This window comes from Ammodytes marinus, assembly GCF_949987685.1.
Source record: "Ammodytes marinus genome assembly, chromosome: 9".
NCBI classification, from domain to species: domain Eukaryota; kingdom Metazoa; phylum Chordata; class Actinopteri; order Uranoscopiformes; family Ammodytidae; genus Ammodytes; species Ammodytes marinus.
In genome coordinates, this window is record NC_137213.1 from 19,038,211 (window position 1) to 19,058,463 (window position 20,253).

Consider the following 20,253-nt stretch of genomic DNA (forward strand, 5'->3'; position numbering starts at 1 on the left):
GTGTGTGTGTGTGTGTGTGTGTGTGTGTGTGTGTGTGTGTGTGTGTGTGTGTGTGTGTGTGTGTGTGTGTGTGTGTGTGTGTGTGTGTGTGTGTGTGTGTGTGTGTGTGTGTGTGTGTGTGTGTGTGTGTGTGTGTGTGTGTGTGTGTGTGTGTGTGTGTGTGTGTGTGTGCTTTTGTATGGGTGTGATAAAGAGGTGAGAGTTCTCAGATAAGCTACACTAGGATTTTCCCCCCGTTCACACACACAAAATAACGGGATAGACACTACGGTACTTTCTGTACACAGTTTGTATATGTAACACATAGCCTTAATCTGACGACACTGCATGCAGGAGCTTTCCTCACTGTGCTCTGCCTGTGTTTAGTCTATGGATTTGGGGTGGGAAGGTTTGTGTGGTCCATCCTGGGATAGAGAGATAGCAGCCCTCCTTTCTGACGTTATCCTCTTGTTTTGTCAGCTGCTGACCTCTGTTTCTCTCTGTTTCTCTCTCTCTCCATCTCATTGTCTTTGTTCTCTTTTATTTTTGCCAAATCCATACAGCCTTCGTCCACCGCAACCTCTCCCTGCTTCTTAAAGATAGACCTTTTTTTTAGATATAAAAGGTCGCTCCATTTCTGCACCCCTTTTTGAATTTTCATTCTGTCCTTTCTTTTAGTTTTTTTTGTCTTTTTCTCTGGTTGCAATTTGAGAACAGTGTGGAAGTTTTGCAGTGTCACATTGTTTGTGTGTATATACTTTTTCAGACACCATATGTTCCACTTTATATTCTGGAGAACACAGAGTGAGAGAGACAAGTGCCCCAATCATTAAATGTGTGTGTGTGTGTGTGTGTGTGTGTGTGTGTGTGTGTGTGTGTGTGTGTGTGTGTGTGTGTGTGTGTGTGTGTGTGTGTGTGTGTGTGTGTGTGTGTGTGTGTGTGTGTGTGTGTGTGTGTGTGTGTGTGTGTGTGTGTGTGTGTGTGTGTGCGCGTTTGTGTCAGTCAATTATTTCCATTACCTGTAGATTGATGAATTGCTTATTCTTTAAAATAACAGAAGATTGGGAAAGGTGCTCTTCTCAAGTTGCTGTGTGTTAGGTGACACACCTTTCAAATTGCTTGTTTTTCTCAACCACCAGTCCCGAACTCCTAAAGTATTCAATTTACAATAATAAACAGAAAAAGGCAGCACAGTCACGATATAGTCCTCCATAGGTCACACGCACATTGCAGAGCTGGAAACAGCACGTTTGGTATTCTTAGCCATGCAGCATAGGTTCTACAGATAGATTGTTAGAATGTGCTAGTCCACCACTTTGGTTCGGACTGAAATATTTCAACAAGACATCATGGTTGCCATCATACGGTCAGAATTTGTATACATCTAATTCTTGAGGTTAAAATCAAGGACTTGGAAAACTAAAATAGTTTTTGTAATGCTAATTAGCTAACTCTAGCATGTTAAAACTCTAAGCTAAGGTGGTCAATGTGCTAACACTACCTGCTAAACATCAGCATGAATAGCATTGTCCCTGTCAGCATGTTAGCCTAAAGCACTGCTGTTGCTAATTACAGCCTCGCAGGGATGATAGCGTGACTGTAGACTCTTACCGCTGTTGCTTAATAACTAAGGAGTCATTCATTTTTAGAATGGTTTACTAATCAAACAAATTTAACTCATTGCTTCAGAATCTGCAAAGAAGAACCATTTTAAGAACCATCAAGGGAAATTAATTAAGTGACCCAAATGCTGTTTGGGAGTTGTGTTTGGCTGGTGTGGGTTTGACACATTTCAGCCACACTCTTGTGTTAGCGGTTGGGATGTTGGACGGGCGAGGCTGCAGCAGCAGTGCGTCACGTTGAGGCAGACTTTGAATCAGTTTCATTACAGCTGGGGTTGTGAATCTGCCACCTGAATCTACTGCTACCACACAGAGCTTAATGGATGGCACCACAACCAAGGCCTAGGTGTGTGTGTGTGTGTGTGTGTGTGTGTGTGCGTGTGTGTGTGTCCATATGTTTGTGAGAGAGATGAAACGGCCTAGGTGCCCTTAAAAGAGTACTCAATCACTGAAGCACTAATGGTGTTCCCTTAGGGCACCATGGATTTTAATGTGACACCACCAGCATTAAGAGAAATATAAGTACTTAGGAGCAGAATATGTATGTGTGTGCTTGTTTGTGTGAGTGTGTGTCACTCTGTACAATCTTGTATCCAAATCTGTCTGTCTGTCTGTCTGTCTTTTTTTTTTCTTTTTTTTGGCAACTATTTAGTTTCAATTCCCACCAGCAATGTTTTTGAGAAAATGGGCCGAGGGAGTTTCAGCAGGGAATTTTTATATTTCAAGAGAAGAGGGGATTAATGTGAGCACACAGAGGGGAAGATGTGGGAAGAGGGGGACATGAATCATTAGGGAGACGATGACTGGAGTTACTCTGTAATAGGCTCAGACAGTGATGGAAGAAAGAAAGAGGGGAGGACTGTGCTTTTCTGACTGGAGTAGGAATACAGAAAAGTGATGCGTCAGGAGAAACCATCAACTCATTTTTTTCTACAATACATGCATAGTCAATTTTGTGTGTGTGTGTGTGTGTGGGTGGGTGTGTGTCTGCATCTGTGTGACTGTCAGTGAGCAAGCAGGTGTGTGTGTGTGTGTGTGTGTGTGTGTGTGTGTGTGTGTGTGAGAGAGAGTGTGTGAGAATTGGCTTGCGTTCTATGTTTTGCATGCAACGCTTTTTTCCCCGCTTGCTGAGCTCGCATTGATTGCCGCATGGCATGCGCCGGGGCATTTCGATGGCCGAGGCCTGTGATAATTTGTAGCGCTTGATAGGGTGTCGGCTCTGCTGCAGCCTCTTCACGGATTAACTGCTTGGTACAGTGAGGCAGAGAGAGAGAAAGTGAGGGACGGGGACAGAGACAAATGGATTTGGGAAGAAAGTAGGATAGAAAGTTATGTAAAAAGAAGAAAAAACATGGCGGAGATGGATGTGTGGGGCCAAAAAAGAGAGCCAGACCTACAAAAAGATAATATATCTCCTCCAAAGTCCAGAGGTATGAGCACATCGCTTCTTATCACAAAATACGTTTAAAGTTCCAGCCTGGAAAGTGTATTTTGACATCTAGACGGTACAGTTTATGTCTAGCCCTGCCATCTTTAGCTATACCCAGGGATTCCCTCAGTAGGAATGAATGTGAGCAATGTAGAGAGGATGGCAGTTTGTTTAATGTAGCTCGATACAGCTGTTGCTATGATGAGTTCTAATATAAATATGTGAGGGTCTGTTTTGTTTTCTGCGTGTGTTTTGTATGTGAGCAGCTCTGTTTTTGTCGAAGCGGCCGTTCCCCTCCTGTCAGAAGTGGAAAGTGGAAGAAGTGACCGCTTTGTGATTCACTTTTCAGACGTCATAGGAATAAGGCAAAGCATGCTGCGATTCAGCATGACAGTTCAGGTTCAAAAGAGCACGGACACAACGATTCAAAATCTCTTATGTAATGTTGGGCGGAAAGGGCTTTGTTCAGAGTGAAAGTCCTTGAAGTGTAATGGGAAACAAGAACCGAGCAACATTTACAATACGTCTGTTGGAACGACGCTTACTGTTGAATTGTCTGTCCTTCAAAATGTGTCTTTTGTTATGAGATTTCTACTGCTCTGCACGATTTCTTTAGGCTTGACCGACATATGAGAGAGAGAGAGAGAGAGAGAGCTTTTTGCTGACATATTTTAATGCGGACTCATAGCTGTTCCCTCAGAAAAAAAGCTGTTTAGACGCGGTTCAATAAATGTTTCATTGTGTGGACTGACTGTCCCTCCAAATGAATGTCCCTGCCCAGATTCTAACCTTTTTGCCCCAAGGAGAATGACCATTTCTCAATAGCTTGACATGAAACACCCTTATTTGCTATTCTTGCCAAGAGTGAGCTGAAAAAATCAATACCACATCCAGACAGGGCCAGACCAGCTGTGTTTACCTTTGTATAGAACAGATACCGAATTGATCGTCTTGTCTTACTCTCTGTAAAAGAGTGAATTAATGTATTTTTACAAAAACTAAAAGTACACCTTGTGTTCCACACCAAATGTTCATTAATATTGGGCTGCGAATATGTGAATCACTAAAAACAAAGCCCATTGTTTCCACTTGTGGTGCAAAACAACGGCTGCCGCTATTGTTGTCATAGCTTCTGCAGGTGGCTGAAGATATGATGTGGACCAGCTCATATACTGATGAAGGACACACACACACACACACGAACGCACGCACACACACACACACACACACACACACACACACACACACACACACACACACACACACACACACACACACACACACACACACACACACACACACACACACACACACACACACACACACACAGGGAACACACGGGAAGGCTGAACGACTATTTCAGTCACTCATTGTCCTCGATTGACTCTCTCAGACACAAACATGCAACCGCACACTTACAGTAAATAATAATACCCACTGTATTCACATCACTCGGAAACATGGTTGATTTTGTTGACTCAAGTTAACATTTAAACACTGGGATCCTCTGGAGAGCCTGACATGATTTCTGTGGAAAAGCCCAGAGACGTATTTGGTCTGTTCTCTGAGGGGTGGTGCTCTCGCTCTCTCTCTCTCTCTCTCTCTCTCTCTCTCTCTCTCTCTCTCTCTCTCTCTCTCTCTCTCTGTGTCTCTATCTGTCTGTCTGTCTGTCTGTCTGTCTTCAAAGTCTGTCTGCCTTCCTGCCCAGTCAGAGCTTGTTGGACAGTTTTAAATGAAACCACAGTCAAGAACAGACGCACACTCACTGTGATCTGCTCTCATACTGAACATAAACACACACACACACACACACACACACACACACACACACACACACACACACACACACACACACACACACACACACACACACACACACACACACACACACACACACACACACACACACACACACACACACACACACACACACACACACACACACATACACACACACACACACACACACACACTCAAACAAGCCGACAGCTCCCTCAGTGTGTGTCATCACGACTGGCAGGTGGGTTAAAAGTGGTCTCTGCATGGAAGGTTCCAGAGTGGTCGCTGCCAAACTTCAACCAAAGAAAAACCCATTTAAACACACACACACACACACACACACACACACACACACACACACACACACACACACACACACACACACACACACACACACACACACACACACACACACACACACACACACACACACACACACACGCTCAGTGACTGGAGCTGGTTAGTGGTAGCCCACACACCAGGTGCATGCTGCTCTCTTTCTGTTTGTTCTCTCCTTTTATCTCCCTTTTTAGTCTTTTCCAGTTTTTTGACAAGGCTTTTACATTTACTTTTTAATGTAACTCTTTGGGTCCTTTTTGTCTCACTTTAAATCATTCCTTTTTATTTTGCCAGCTTTGCCCTTTGAATCTTTTTTGCTCCAAGTCTCTCTCCTTCATCCCTCATGTTTCCCATTCTTCAAATTCCTACTAATTACTACCCTGACATCTATCCCCTGTTGAACCCGTCTCTGTCATTCTATACAAAGCAATAACCAAGCTCAAAATCATAGCAAAGCCGAAACAAAACATAATCTAATTCCAGTTTATAAGAGTTGAGGAAATCAATATCTTTGGATTGTATGCTGTTGTTGAACAAATAAAGAGTTTTGAAGAAGTTGGGAGAAATTGGGATTTTATTTTTCTAAATGATGAATTAGTTAATGGTAAATGGACTCCACTTATATAGCGCTTTTCCCTAGTTTTCCACAGACCTGAAGCGCTTTACATTGTTTTTGTACACATTAACCCAATCACACACACATTCATATACTTATAGCAGCAGCTTCCATGCAGGGTACAATCTAACTATCGGGAGCAATTTAGGGTTCACTGTCTTGACCAGGGACGCTTTGACATGTGGTCGGGGAGATGGGGTATCGAACCACGACCACCCTACCCACTTTGCCACAGCCGCCCATAATCAAAAATTGCCTATTATAATGAATGGTGTGTGTCTTGGCATGTGCCTGGCACCATGTAATTTCCTGTCCCCTACCTACCTGTCTAACCCAGGTCAAAAGTACAGATGAAGGGGAGGGAAGGGGAACGAGTGCGGTCGGTCCCTAAACAAGTTGGCTGCAGAAGAAGGGAACGATAGAGGGAGGGAGGGAGGGAAGGAAAGTAAACAACAGATGGCTGAAGCATGTTGCCGTTATTCGCAGCAGCAGACGCTGTGCTAGCTCACCACCAGCCTCTTGAGAGGTTACTATGCAACGGTGACCGTGACGACACAGGGTCAGAGGTCAAGTGACTCCTTGATGACAGCCCATAATGTCAGATTGTCATCCACATGCTGTGCCAATCTGGGCCAGCAGAGACACACAGTGACAGTTTGTACAGTGTTAAATGGGATTTTCTTTGGTTGAAGTTTGGCAGCGACCACTCTGGAACCTTCCATGCAGAGACCACTTTTAACCCACCTGCCAGTCGTGATGACACACACTGAGGGAGCCGTCGCCTAGTGTGTGTGTGTGTGTGTGTGTGTGTTTGTGTGTGTGTGTGTGTGTATGTGTGTGTGTCAGTGTGTGTGTGGTTGTGTCCGGGCACTGAACCCTCTCATGCTGAGGAGTGAACTGAGTGGTGGCACACATCGGCTGCCAGCTGCCATGACCTCATTCACAGCCATAGACCGAAAAGAGAGAGACGGAGAATGAGAAAATACAAGTGGCCAAAATGAAAGTGCGTGTGTGTGCGTGTGTGCGTGCGTGCGTGCGTGGCAGGGCAATAGAAATTTCACACAGAAGAATTATAATAGTATGACCTCAATCTTTGGTGTGGTAGCTGTCTGGTTTGGTGTGGAAATTATAATGCTTGTGTGACATCAGTCTTATTGTCCGTAAACAGAACAAAAAAACAAAAAAAACAATGTACCTCTACATTAACTTTACTGCACTTCATATTTTAGAGGAAATGCAAACAGTGGCCTTTGTGAAAGCACACTTCTGGAATGTGTTTTTTGGTTGTGCTGACACATTAATAAGCTTTGCATGTGGAGGAGACACACTAACCAGAAGAAGCGTCTGTTCACACACACACACACACACACACACACACACACACACACACACACACACACACACACACACACACACACACACACACACACACACACACACAAACACCAAGCTAAATAGGTGTATTGCAGTGTGTGGTGGGTGAGGTACAGGCAAGCAGCTGATAGATGAGACACATAGAGAGTTGTGTCATCCACTTCCCTGTCTGCCCGAGCTGTGACTGACTCTTTTCCTGGGAACAGGAATCAGCTGCCATTCCTGGAAGAGATCGCTACGTCAGTTTGTTTAACCACACAGAAAAGTCTGTGTGTGTTGGAGTGTGTCTTAGATCATCTCTTTAGTGGCTTTATATATTAAAGTATCGTGTTCAAGACTGACTTTGAACTAAAATATCTGTGGATAATGTGAACAAATGCAACTGTTAAACTACAGTTTTTTTCACTCCTATAAATAAATATACCCCACTAGCTATTTCCTTATTTATGTCATTTTATAAAAAATATTTAAATTCATAACATACAGTAAATTACCTATAGCTCAAACAAAATTTCAATAGGACACAGAATAAAAACGAAACCGGCACTTTCTTGCCCACATCGGAAACTAACACATTACACTGAACATTCCAAAAACTAAACCCTATTCTCTTAACCATGGTTATTGCTCACTAGTATCTGGGTTTGAAGGGAGAACACAAACCACCCACCTACCGTTACGTTTCACAATATCTCTCATAGGCTACCACACCATCTCTCTATAAAGTGTCATGGTAAGCTAAAGTCGAGCTGACTTTTTGAACTTTTGTTCCCCTAAGGAATTTGTATAAATTATTACCTGGTGTTTTCCTTTTTCCCTTCCGTTGTGTTGATATTTTTTTGCAGAGTCAGGCAGCGCTCATTAAAATTACATTACCTAAACGAGAGTGTGCAGGCTTCAGTGTTGCACAACGGGGGAATGTTTGGAGGATTGCATGCCTGCATTGGTATTGGCGTGTTACTTTGTTTTGGGGGCTGGAGGAGGAGGCACATAGGAGGATGAGTCAGAGGAAATGTGTGTGTGTGTGTGTGTATTTCTTGCCAGTGTGCGTAAATGCTTCTCCATCCTGTTCATTGTGTATTCCCATCAAAACAAAAGCCACACCAAATCTGTGATAAAAAGGAGTTTCTCCAAAACACTTGCTGTGTCTCTGCGTCATTCTCTCTCTTTCTCTTTCTCTTTCTCTTTCTCTTTCTCTTTCTCTTTCTCTTTCTCTTTCTCTTTCTCTTTCTCTTTCTCTTATGCTTTTCTTTTCTCTCATTATCTCTCTGTGAGTCCTGTTCTCTATCTTGCTCACACTTTAGATGATTCTTGAGAACTAGATAACAATTCAAGGAGTTAATAACTATTTATTTCTCTTTTCTCTTCACAGGAGTGGCAGCAGCTGTGTCTTTCTGAAGACGCTTGTGGCATGATACCCGATCGCACACCTTGTCTTCCATCCATCACCTCCTCCTCCTCCGTCACCTCCCTCCGCTGCTCTCCAGTCTCCAGCACCACCACCGCATTGATGAGGTAACAACAGGCTCTAGGCAAAGCAGCACCCCACCCTACCTTCTATCAACCCCTTTCCCCCGACTTCCATCTCAGCCATGGGACAGAAGATCTCTGGCGGCATCAAATCGGTGGACGGTCGCGGGGATGCCGGAGGTTCCCCTTCCTACCGGCCCTCCTCTGCACACCGCCGGCAGCACCCAGAACTTAGGGACCCTGATTTCTCCAGACCCCCCAGACTAGATCTCCTTCTGGACATGCCCTGTGCCGGTGTAGAGACCCAGCACCGTCACGCATGGAACCCAGAGGATCGCTCCCTCAACATCTTCATCAAAGAGGACGACAAACTCACATTTCACCGCCACCCGGTAGCCCAGAGCACGGACTGCATTCGGGGGCGGATGGGTTACACGCGGGGTCTCCATGTGTGGAGGATGCACTGGCCCACAAGGCAGCGGGGCACTCACGCGGTGGTGGGGGTGGCCACGTCAGAAGCTCCTTTGCACTCGGTGGGGTACACGGCCTTGGTGGGGTCGGACTGTGAATCCTGGGGCTGGGATCTGGGGCGAAACAGGCTCTACCACGACAGTAAGAACCGGGCCCACAGCTCGCTCCCTTCCTACCCGTGTTTCCTAGAGCCGGACGAGCCCTTCACCCTGCCGGACTCTCTGCTAGTCATCTTGGACATGGACGAGGGCACGCTGAGCTTCATGGTGGACGGACAGTATCTAGGTGTGGCCTTCAGGGGACTGAAAGGCAAGAAGCTGTATCCCATAGTCAGCGCCGTGTGGGGACACTGTGAGATAGCCATGAAGTATATCAACGGCCTGGATCGTAAGTATCCGAGCTACTTTAAAGATAATTTTGTTTGGCATTTTATGCTTTTATCAGACAGTTAAGAGATACAGAGATGAGGCAGAGTGACAAGAATGACATGCTGGGGCCAGATTCCAACCTGTGGTTTTCTGCTTCTGAGGACTGAGCCTCTATTGGGGGGGGGCGCTATAACCACAACACCACTAGCGCCTGCCCCACTGTATCAAAGCTACTTTAACTAAACATTGCAAGCATGGCTGAGTACTGAAGAAGTGTACTCAAATCTGATATTTCATGATATGTATTTAGTATTTAGGTGCTGAATGATCTTCAGACAGAGCCATAGATCGATGGCTGCCAATATAAGAATATCTACATGTCACCACATGTTACTGGGTTTTTTGTAAGACTTGTAAGAAATGTCTTATGCAATTTGGGGAACTCACAGATTGCACATATGACACGCTTTCTCTTAGGCAGCAAGAGTGGGTGAAAGTATAGTTTGGAAACAGCGGCAAGACAGAAAAAATCCCTAGGTTCTCCATTGTTCAAGAGCAGAAACAGTCCCTATGGAGGCTCAAGTTCAATTACATCATGTTAAAGCGTCTGGTCATTTTTTTTATACACCTTCTCTTCTCTGAAAAAAGTTGATGAAGGAAATTTGTTTTCTACTTTTATAGTGTTTAAAGGTGCTGTGAGCGTATGGTTCTTTTAGCTAGCTTCCTGTCAGTGACTGCAGTTAGCAGTCCCCTCCCTCGTCCCTACGTCACCACATTAATGCACTGCGGTCTTCAAGCAGCAAGTTATTTAGCATCATCTCAAATCGATAAAACATGATAAAAACCATCAAAACAGACAATGGGAAGGATTTTTACCTGCTCCGCCATTGTAGGCGCATAAACATTCACCCCTCTGTCGCTCTCTGCGCATGCACCGGCAGAGAGACGTACCCGTTTGTAGCGTTCTCTCTTCTGATTGGATATCAGGTTGTGGGATCCCAGAAAAGTGTATTTGCCGATTATATGCAGAGTGGGTGACTGAGAGACCTGTGTTATGAAGTGCGCACACTATATAAGTGATCACTGTATGAACATATAGCGATTTAACACGTATATTAACATAAATATATCGCTCACTTCCCCATTGTATTGATGATGGCTGTTTGCAGACATGCTGTTGACCCTTAAGGTGCGCCCACACCAAACGCGTTGGGTGGGGTGGCCAACGCGCCCAACGCACCTGATCTGGCGCTTGATCATTTTGTGTCAAAAAATGGTTCAACGCGCCCAACGCACCTACGCAGCTAGTCTCCCCCGATATATTTATTCCCCTAATCAACCATGGCTGCGATCAGACCCGACCCGACCCGACACAACAGCGATCATGTCTGCACAAAAACAACAACAACAACACGGCCAACAATTGTATCAAAAGACAAATAAACAGCAACTGAACGGAACAAATAGCCTTAAAACAGCATTGCAGATTCACGCCGCTCGGAAATGAACACAAACAGCAAGGCAGCACCATACCAAACACATTTACAGCAGCATTGTGTGCACGGCAGTACAAAATAAAGGCAAGTAGCCTACATTACCCTACCTGGCTGTGACAGGGGACCGTGGCTGGCGTAGATAAACACCGGTGCTTTGCTGTACTTGTCGTGAAAGTTCCCCGTACTTAGCCGTTATGTTTGGGTTCATTATATGGAGGTGGTGGCCGCACACAACCGGGTGAGTTAACTAATGCTATCCGACCGGTGCTAACTTTGTTTATCGGCTATAGCACAGCCGCACATATTCACTGAATTAACCAGGAAGTCCATTCTCCTGGCTCACTTTCCCCACGTCTTCTAACCCCGAGCGGCTTCATACAGCACCAGCCGCCCGCAAATACATTTCCTCCTCTGTGTTTCTCAGCCTCTGTGTACACTGTCCTCACTGTGCCGATGTCCGTGACGTCGGGTCATTCTCCAGGCTGATTGGCTATCGCGGCTTAACGTCACGCGTTGGAGCGTAAAAAGTAAAATGTTTTGAACTTGCGCGTTGATGCGTTGGTGCGTTGGTGCGGTAGGCACGCTGGTAACGCGGCTACCGCACCCAACGCACCGCTTGACCGCGAGTAACGCATCAACGCACCTAAACCAATGGTTCCCTATGCAAAAATTACGATTTTCTACGCCTCTACCGCGCCTAACGCGTTTGGTGTGGCCGTACCTTTAGGATAAAATGGTTACCTTGTGGCTGTCTTCTGTTTTGATTATGTTTTAATACGTTTAAGAGCTACAGGGACTGACTTCCTAGTTTGCTCTTGTCCCTCTCTCTCTTGTAGGTACTTGAGGAAGCACTAAAAAGATAATATTCTTAAATGTTACCCGCAGGTATCAACTAAATATTACCTTGTGCTTTTGTCTGTTTCATTTGTCTTTTGGGTCACTATTGTGGCTAGAACGGGCTTGTTCTGCACTTAACGGTTTTTGGTTGAAGCAGCGTGTCAGCGTGCTGTATGAAAATGTTGTTGTGTCTCAGTTTTTCAGTGGTATGATAAGGGAGATAAGTTCACAAAAAGGCAGTTTGGACGACTGCTTTGGGTTGTATATGTATGTTGTTTGACTTCTGCTGTCTGTCCGTGTGTGTGTTATGAGAGAAGAGACAGGCTTTCCCTCGCATCGCAGTCTAAACAGTGACTCTTTGAACTGCTCATTGGAAGAGCTCTTAAACACACACCATGGACACCCCCCCCTCCCCCTCCCACACACACACACACACACACACACACACACACACACACACACACACACACACACACACACACACACACACACACACACACACACACACACGGACACACACACACACGGACACAAACACAGGAAGGGAAAGTGTGTTAAGAAAACATGCCTCTGATCTGACACCGGGCTGCCTCGTGTTTGCAGAACCCCATGGGTCTTATTTGATGTCACAACAGGGTGTGTTTTTGTCGGTTACCAGCCCCAAAAGCTGAAATGGAGACAATCTCTATCTGTAGTTTGTTACGTCTACATTTTTCTGCTTTGCCCAATCACCTCAAATTGTTCTTAGATGTTGGGTGCTCTTGAAGGGTCACAGCCTCAGCTCTTGTCAGCTTTTCAAATGGGATGTTTTTGTCTGGAAACTTGCTGCAGGCCAACTGCTGGAGTAAATGAATCGGAATGAAAAACACCAAACTAATGGCTGAATTGAAAGACATGAATTTCTTAATCGCTGTTTTTAAGACCTGCCTGACTATTTAGTGTGATGTCTGGTAATCTCCCACACTTTGGCCTTAGATCAAAGTACATACTTTGGACTTTTACGAAAGCAACTCACCTCAGACATTTTTCATTTATGGAGCCATCTGCTGGTCCGTGCATCAGAATATTATCATGGAGACTATTTTGTCTGTCTGTTCAAAGCGCTTGCTGCTTCTAAGAGTGTGTCGACTTGATGCTGTGAATTGAAATGAGGTTTGACTGTTGGTAATATTGAGTTAAATACAGGGAAGGGAGGGCTGTAAAGGCCCGGACACACCTGCCCGATAATCGCCGTCGTAGAGTCTGGAGGGGGCGGGGACACGAATCTGTTTGGTGTGTGCCGTGAAATCAGTCGTCGTAGATGTCGTCGTGCTTCTTTTGAGCAGTCTATCAGCAGCGGTGGCGGGCAGTCTTTCAGTTGGAGCAATTTGATTTGTGGAGGGCTAGCGAATCAGTGAAGCCCGGAAGTGAGGCGGGTAGCACAAACAGCTAACAACAGTTAGCCATTGTTTTAATGTGTTTGTTTGTTTCGTTCAGCGAGTACTCACATGCATCAACCCTTGTTGACTGCTCGACACCATGCTCGACACTCTCTGCTAAAAATGGTGCTCTTTATGGTCCATAAATATAAATACGTATTTCTATCTATGTTTATGGTCTAGAGAGCCATCCCATCATTTCCGGCTTCCGTATTTTTTCGGGCCACAATACAGATTAGCGCCGCCTGCTGTTATGGAGACATTACGTCCCGCGCAAGCGCAGAGCGTACGGAAAGTCAGCAGTCGGCTTGGTGTGTTCTTTGCACTTTTTTGGCCGCGACGGGAAGACTGGAGCTGCCTGAATCGGCAAACTCTATTTTCGGGTAGTCGGACTGGTGTGTCCTGGCCTTAAGGCTCATCCTGATAGGTGTAGAAATGCGTCGAGAGAGAGAGAGAGAGAGAGAGAGAGAGAGACGGGGACAGAGATAGGGAGAGAGAAAGAGAGAAGGTGGAGATTATGAGGCAAGCAGGGATGTTTGTGTATTAGAAAACAGCAAGAAAGTAAGAAAATACACATTTGTGTTCACGGACCAAATGAAAAAGAGGAAAAGTCTGGTCACACCAGAAAGTGAGAAATGCAGAAACATACAGTATCTTCTTCTCGTAGGTTAGTGATATACTTGCTCTATTGTTGCCTGTTAGCTATGCTAGCACATTAGCAAGCGGGGAACATTTAAACATTGGCTTCCTGAGCTTCTTTCTGATTTATCACTACTAGGCCTTTAACTCTCCCCGGACATTTTGGTCTTGGGATTGTACATAGGCTACAGTAGATTCAGTCCAGCAAATGGTTATATTAAAGAACGGCCATAACAATCTGCCCACTGTCAGTTAGCAAGCCCGTTAACCAGGTTGCTAACAGGTCAAATATCGACTCCTCTGGTCTCATAACTGCCAGCCAGCCATTTTTTTATTTGTAGCAGTTAAACTCGAATAAAGGACAGTATAATAAAAGTTGAACGCTTCTAATAAGCTACTATAGTACACCCTGTTTTGAATTCTTTAGCTCTTCGTTTAGCTGAAATGTCAGCACTGCACAATTGTACAGTGTGTGTGTCTGTGTGTGTGTGTGTGTGTGCGTGCGTGTGTGTGCGTGTGTATGTGTGTGTGTGCGCGCTTGTTTGTGCAGACATACAAGAAAAAAATCGGTTACTCCGTGTTGGGGCCTCAGGTAGGGGAAATCCACTTTGGCCCACCAAATCTAAAACATTGCTTTTGGTTTCTCATTCCATTTCTCACATAACCATGTTCATAACAAATAGGTATTTTATGGTTATTGGTCCCTCGGCCGTGCTCTGAAAACAAAGACTGGGTAGAGAGTAATATCTCAAGATTTCGTCAGAGGTGAATTGCATCAGATTGGAATTGAATTGGCTGGAATGCCCCTCAGACAAGTCGCATAGTAAAATCCCAATCGCTGTCTGCCTGCGAGTGTGGGCGTGTGTTTGAATGGCAGCAGTATGTGGTCAGCTATAGACAACAGAACTTGTATAAAGCCCTATTTTTGTTGCTATTTCCCCTGGTAATTGCTGAGTGCAATCATTTGTGTTTGTGTGTCCGAGTTGTGTAACGTTGTTGTGTCTGTGTGTGTGTGTGTGTGTGGAAATTTAAGAAAATGGTCTGGGTAGTTTGGTAATGGCTTTATCTAGGCCTTCCCATGAGAAACGACTACTGGTCTTTGTGAATTATTGTTGTGAAGGGTAAATGGCCTGCCTGCAGGTAGGGTATTATACAGCGATTTATAGACGCAGCGTCTTCTCGCCACAAACTGTTAGTTTTTCTCATAATTTAGGTTTAGGCCCCACTGCAGGATATACTATTTAGATTATTTCACCCATCCAGGGAACAGCAACACACCACATAACCCGGCGAGACTATACCCTGGGGCACTCCGGGCTCATGGTAGTCTTGGTAAAGCAATCAGGCTCAGAGAAGTAAGTGTTATTAGTGCTAATGCTAAAAGAAATGCTGACCCATGTTCCGACTGCATTATCCTGTAAAAGTCATGTCAATTATTCATCCTACACAGCGCTCCTGATTTCCATCTATGGTTATTTTGCAACTTCAAGCAGCACACTCTCATCTGCTTCTGTTGAATGCTTCCTTTGTATACCCTCTACCCCCGTCTCTCTCTGTAATTGTAGCAATTAGCCGTACTTTGATTCACTACGAGAGCTGTCTTAGCTTCTGCTCTAATTTGGGCCACTTACACTCTTTCTATTTGTCTTCCTCTCTTCTTTTTTGTGCTTTAGCACAAACGACACTATGAACTCCAACACAAAAATCCCTTCCTCATTAGCTTATAAACAAGCCACCCGGGATGCCATTTCCGACCTTTTTCTGAGCCATTGTAGGCCACGGTTGAGTTATCGGGTGAAAACATTGTACACCCAATTTGAGAGATTAGTGGAAGGATAACATAGCCCCTTTGTCAGTGTTGAAGAGCAGTAGAGAGAGAGAGAGAGAGAGAGAGAGAGAGAGAGAGAGAGAGAGAGAGAGAGAGAGAGAGAGAGAGAGAGAGAGAGAGAGAGAGAGAGAGAGAGAGAGAGAGAGAGAGAGAGAGAGAGAGAGAGAGAGAGAGAGAGAGAGAGAAGTGGGGATAAGTATAAGATCTGGAGAAGTAAAAGCACCATACCGAGGCTTTATCAGCAGAAGGATGGTGCCAGAATACAAAATACAAAGGCAGTGAGAGGGAGGGTGTTAACATCACGGACAGAAAGCAGAGAGAGCTAACAGAGCTAACATGCAGCTGTGTGGGATGATGATGTCAATGAGGCTGAAGTTTGAATGAAGTTCCAAAACTGCATTGCAACACACTTACATGTCTGCTGCACCACCGCCGCTGCTCGTTTATTTTAACTGCGGCGTGTGAACAAAAACAAACACACATAAAAGCCGCCGGACTTCCGAATGTGGCATTTCACAGCATGCAAACGCAAATACTGACACAGTGAGATTTTTGTTGGCCGGGGTTGAATTCATACTCGATAGTTAAAATCACAATCGCTGGGGCTTATTCAGGGCATCACATTCCAGCAAATCTGTCAACGAGAAGTGACCCACTTTTTCCCCCCTCTTCTCTAAGCCAGCCTGATCGCTCTGACCTCCCTCATTCCTTGCTATTATTTGGTCTGCATCATGATATGAGCTTATATACTGTATACTCCAGCCAGGTCTGTTCAATCAGACAATTACTACATAAAGGATTTCAGCATACCCTTGAGCTATGGTTATGATCCTTGAGTAATGACTGAAAGAATGAGACCACTGATACAAGCGCTCAGTTTAATTAAAGAGGCTTGAAATATCCATCTTTGACTTCTGCTGCAATACAATACAATATAAAAAATAAAATGTAATGATATTAATCAAAGGTAATCACTGTAGGCTACTCGCATGGTGGTGCAAATTGAAAGCGTCCACATTTTTTAGAACCCCCTTTGAGAAAATAATAGAAAATGTTTTTATTCGAGTGAAATGAACCTTTTATACGGGCTTTCTTCCTGAAAGTTGGGTTGACTTGAGTTCGCTCCTCACGCCTTACGATTGGCTCCTCTGAAACAAAAGATTATGTCTCACAAAAAGAGAAGGGTTTCAGATGTGTGAAAGTGCTCCATGTTCTCTTCTTCATCCTCCACTTTGAGATCTAAACCCCTCTCGGCTCCAGCAGGGAACAGCGGTGTCATGTGGGTGCACTCTTTATCAAATATTAAACAGCACAGAATGAATAGTGGAGAGGGGGAAATGAGGCTAGGTAAAAAAAAATGCAACAATACAACTAAACAGATAAAAAAATAATAGAATTGGGACAAAGACAACATGCAAAAAAAATCAAAATAATTAAAATAGTTTTTTCTTTTCTCTCTAACTAACTAAGGGGAAGTTGCCAACTGACGGAGAGAAGGTGTGAATAAAGGAGCAGGAGCACAGGAAGAGGAAAGGAAGGCAAATTGGGGAGGATGTGGAGATAAATAAACCCAAATGTATTATACAATGAGATGAAAGCAGCAGTCAGATCAGTGATGGCGGATCAAAGCATGGAAGCGAGAAATGAGAAACGACAGAGACGATAAAATATATAAAAGAAAGGAAAGATAAATAGGGGACAGAGGAGAAGAGAGGTGTGCAGGGAGAATTGAAAGTCATGTCAAGTGACTGGTGTCAGTTCTATGGAGATAATGCAAACTGATTAATGGGAGGCAGGCAGTGCAGAACACTGTGGGTTCTAATGAGGAGCTGTAGGTAACGCACCTTGAGACCCGAGCGATGTGCACAGGCTCTCTCTAACTAACACCAACACACACTGACATTCATCTTGTTCAGCATAAGTAATGAATTATTTTTTTTCGATATGACACTACTTTTTGAACCAGGGTGAATTATTCCAGATTTCACACTAAAGCATTAATGTATACCCTAAACAGGAATCCAGCAGTATAAGTAGGATGGGAATGCACAGCTGTCACAACCTGACTGCCAACACCTTCACCCCAGAGCTTTGTAGACAATAAAAAAAGCCTATGTGCGTACAACACACAGATGATTAATTCAGAAAAGGATATTTTTTAGCTTCCTGATGCTTCATAAATGAAGAAGGCAGCTTTATTATGTGATACAGTGTAAAGGAGGCTGTCACAAATGAATTACTCTAGTAGTTTTACTGCATTTGTCTTCTACATACAGGTGAAGCATTTAATTCTCCTTAAACATTCAATTCCCAGCAACAGATGCATACAAGTACATGTTAATATATCTGTATTTTTGATAGTCTTATGGGTTGTTTGTCTTCATGTGAAAATGCAACACTGTCTCTCAAACATTGTTGCTCTTAACGTTGTATGCAGACTCATCTTTGTTTTGTTTTACCGCAAACAATAGCACTATATTGATGATTCCGTTCCTTGTCAACCATTTAATATGCATAATTAATAACTTAAGTTTGTGTGACATGGCCCACACAACACAGAGTGTGACCTGTTAGAGCTTTTAGGACTGTTTAAGATATGGTGTATTTAAGATTTGAACTTAAGGCAACATTATTTTTTATATTCTTTTGCAGCTGCAGAGCTCATTCGATGAGACTTGGTGTGGTGTTTATGGTTTTGTTTTTCTATGCATATCCGCTGCAGCTCTCCCATGTGTCCATGTGCGACACCAAATCTTCTGTTTGCTCTACGCCAGTCCTCTGCCAGTGAACTATCAGACAGTGGCAGGCATAGGCCAGCTTAGTTACCAACTGTCGAGTGAATTATTTCTACCCTAAAATTTTGGATTGTTGAATAAAATGGAAATCTATCTAGACACCCCACCCACATGGACAAAATATTTCTCCATCGCACGATTACCATTTATTGCAATGTGTTTCCATGATATTTAAATGGAAGGAATGGTTGAACGATGAGAAGAAGGGATGGACAATGACTGATCAACAAAAGGAGGAGAAACCTACAGGGATGTAAAAATAGATGAAAAGTCCACTGTGGGAGAAGAAGGCATAGAAAAAGCACAAAATACTGGATACTAGTGGTTTGCCTAGAGCAGTCATATCGCTGTGGGAGCTGACAGCTTAACATTTCCCTACTGAACCTCCGGGATGTGTGTTAAAAGCCCCGCGACTGGCTACTATTAGTTTAGTGTAGAACAGAAATAGCCATGTGCGTTGAGAGACTGACTTAGTGCAAAAAAAAGAAAAATCGGAGTGATTTCACACCTGATTATCTCCCACATTTTATTTCCATACTCTGTCTGGACCGATTAATTTTCCCCTAATCTGTTCCAACCTGTGTGTGTGTGTGTGTGTGTGTGTGTGTGTGTGTGTGTGTGTGTGTGTGTGTTTGTATTATTGGAAATATATTGCATGAAGCACTGTTTAAGGACTTTGTCTTTGCTGTGTCATTTTTAGCTGGAGACACATGCAATCACCCTCCAAAAACACACACTCTAAGCAGCTATAAATCCTTTAGACGGATCAGTTTTTCTTTGCAGCCGGCTTTGCACCACAACAACACCAGCCACACGGAGATTCAAATAAATGTATGCGAACAAGGAAAGCTGTGGAGCCTAAATCAGTTTTGAAAGCTCAGCATTTTTTTATTTTTTTATTTTTTTTACAATCCCATAAATCCCCTGTTTAACGCTGCCACAGACTAGACTATGGTATTTTGGAGCCATGCTTTCCCAAGTGCCATCTGCTCTGTGGATGAGAGTCTTTTATAAAGATGAAGGGGGGAAAAGACTGTAAAAACACAGAATAAATTCATTTTTGAAAAAGAAACAAAAACAAGAAAAAAAACAAGGTGAAACTTCAGCTTTAGTAAAGCTGCCACCAACACTGCTCCAATCACTCTCTGTCCCTGTTTGGAATGAGAGCAAGATAATCCTTCCCAATCTTGGTCTCATTTGCTCTTTGTTGGGGAAACTGTAGGATGGGCCATTTCCAATTTACTGACTGGCTGGTTTCCTTTGTGTGCTCATGTATTCTTTTCTATTTCAAGGTCTCTCGGCCACCCCTCTCTCTCTCTCTTTGGCATTCTTCTGTCCGGTCAAGCTCAACCAATGTTTTCAACTAACTGTTACTCCATTCACTTCACTTCGAAAAGTTATTTTTGGCACTGCATTGTGTGAGATTAGTGTTTGAAGTTTGTAAGTGAACACTTTGTTGTCTCACTCCGGGCTTAGCTGACAGTTCACAGGAGTTCACAGTTTTCTAACAGTTGCTTCTCTTGTGACACACAAAGGGGAACTATAATGTGCGTCCACGAACCCGTAATGAATTGTATCCATCTGTTGCTGTGGAAGACAAGTCTCACTGTCTCCATGACAGCGTTTCCTGTTTGCACATCTTGTGGGGATGATGTCATTGACAGCAGTCAGGTGAAAGTGTTTTGCCTTAGCGCTCAGGAATCCTTTCCTTTTGCAGCAGAGGAGCAGAGAGACGTTATGTAATGGCTTTGGTTTGCGTCCTTGAAAACCATTTTCATCTCGGAAAGTTGACA

The 20,253-nt window shown here is 44.0% G+C and overlaps 1 protein-coding gene across 3 annotated transcripts in view; it reads left to right on the forward strand.

Annotated features, from left to right (window-relative positions):
• The window catches only part of LOC307254905 (SPRY domain-containing SOCS box protein 4-like), a 77,477-nt gene that overhangs the window by 36,975 nt on the left and 20,249 nt on the right, over nucleotides 1–20,253 (forward strand). For all 3 annotated transcript variants that reach the window (XM_080033466.1, XM_080033467.1, XM_080033468.1), the window contains exon 2: nucleotides 8,511–9,466. In XM_080033466.1, coding sequence (XP_079889592.1) covers nucleotides 8,731–9,466 — 736 coding nt within the window. In that variant the 5' untranslated portion in view covers nucleotides 8,511–8,730. The remainder of the gene's footprint in view (nucleotides 1–8,510; nucleotides 9,467–20,253) is intronic.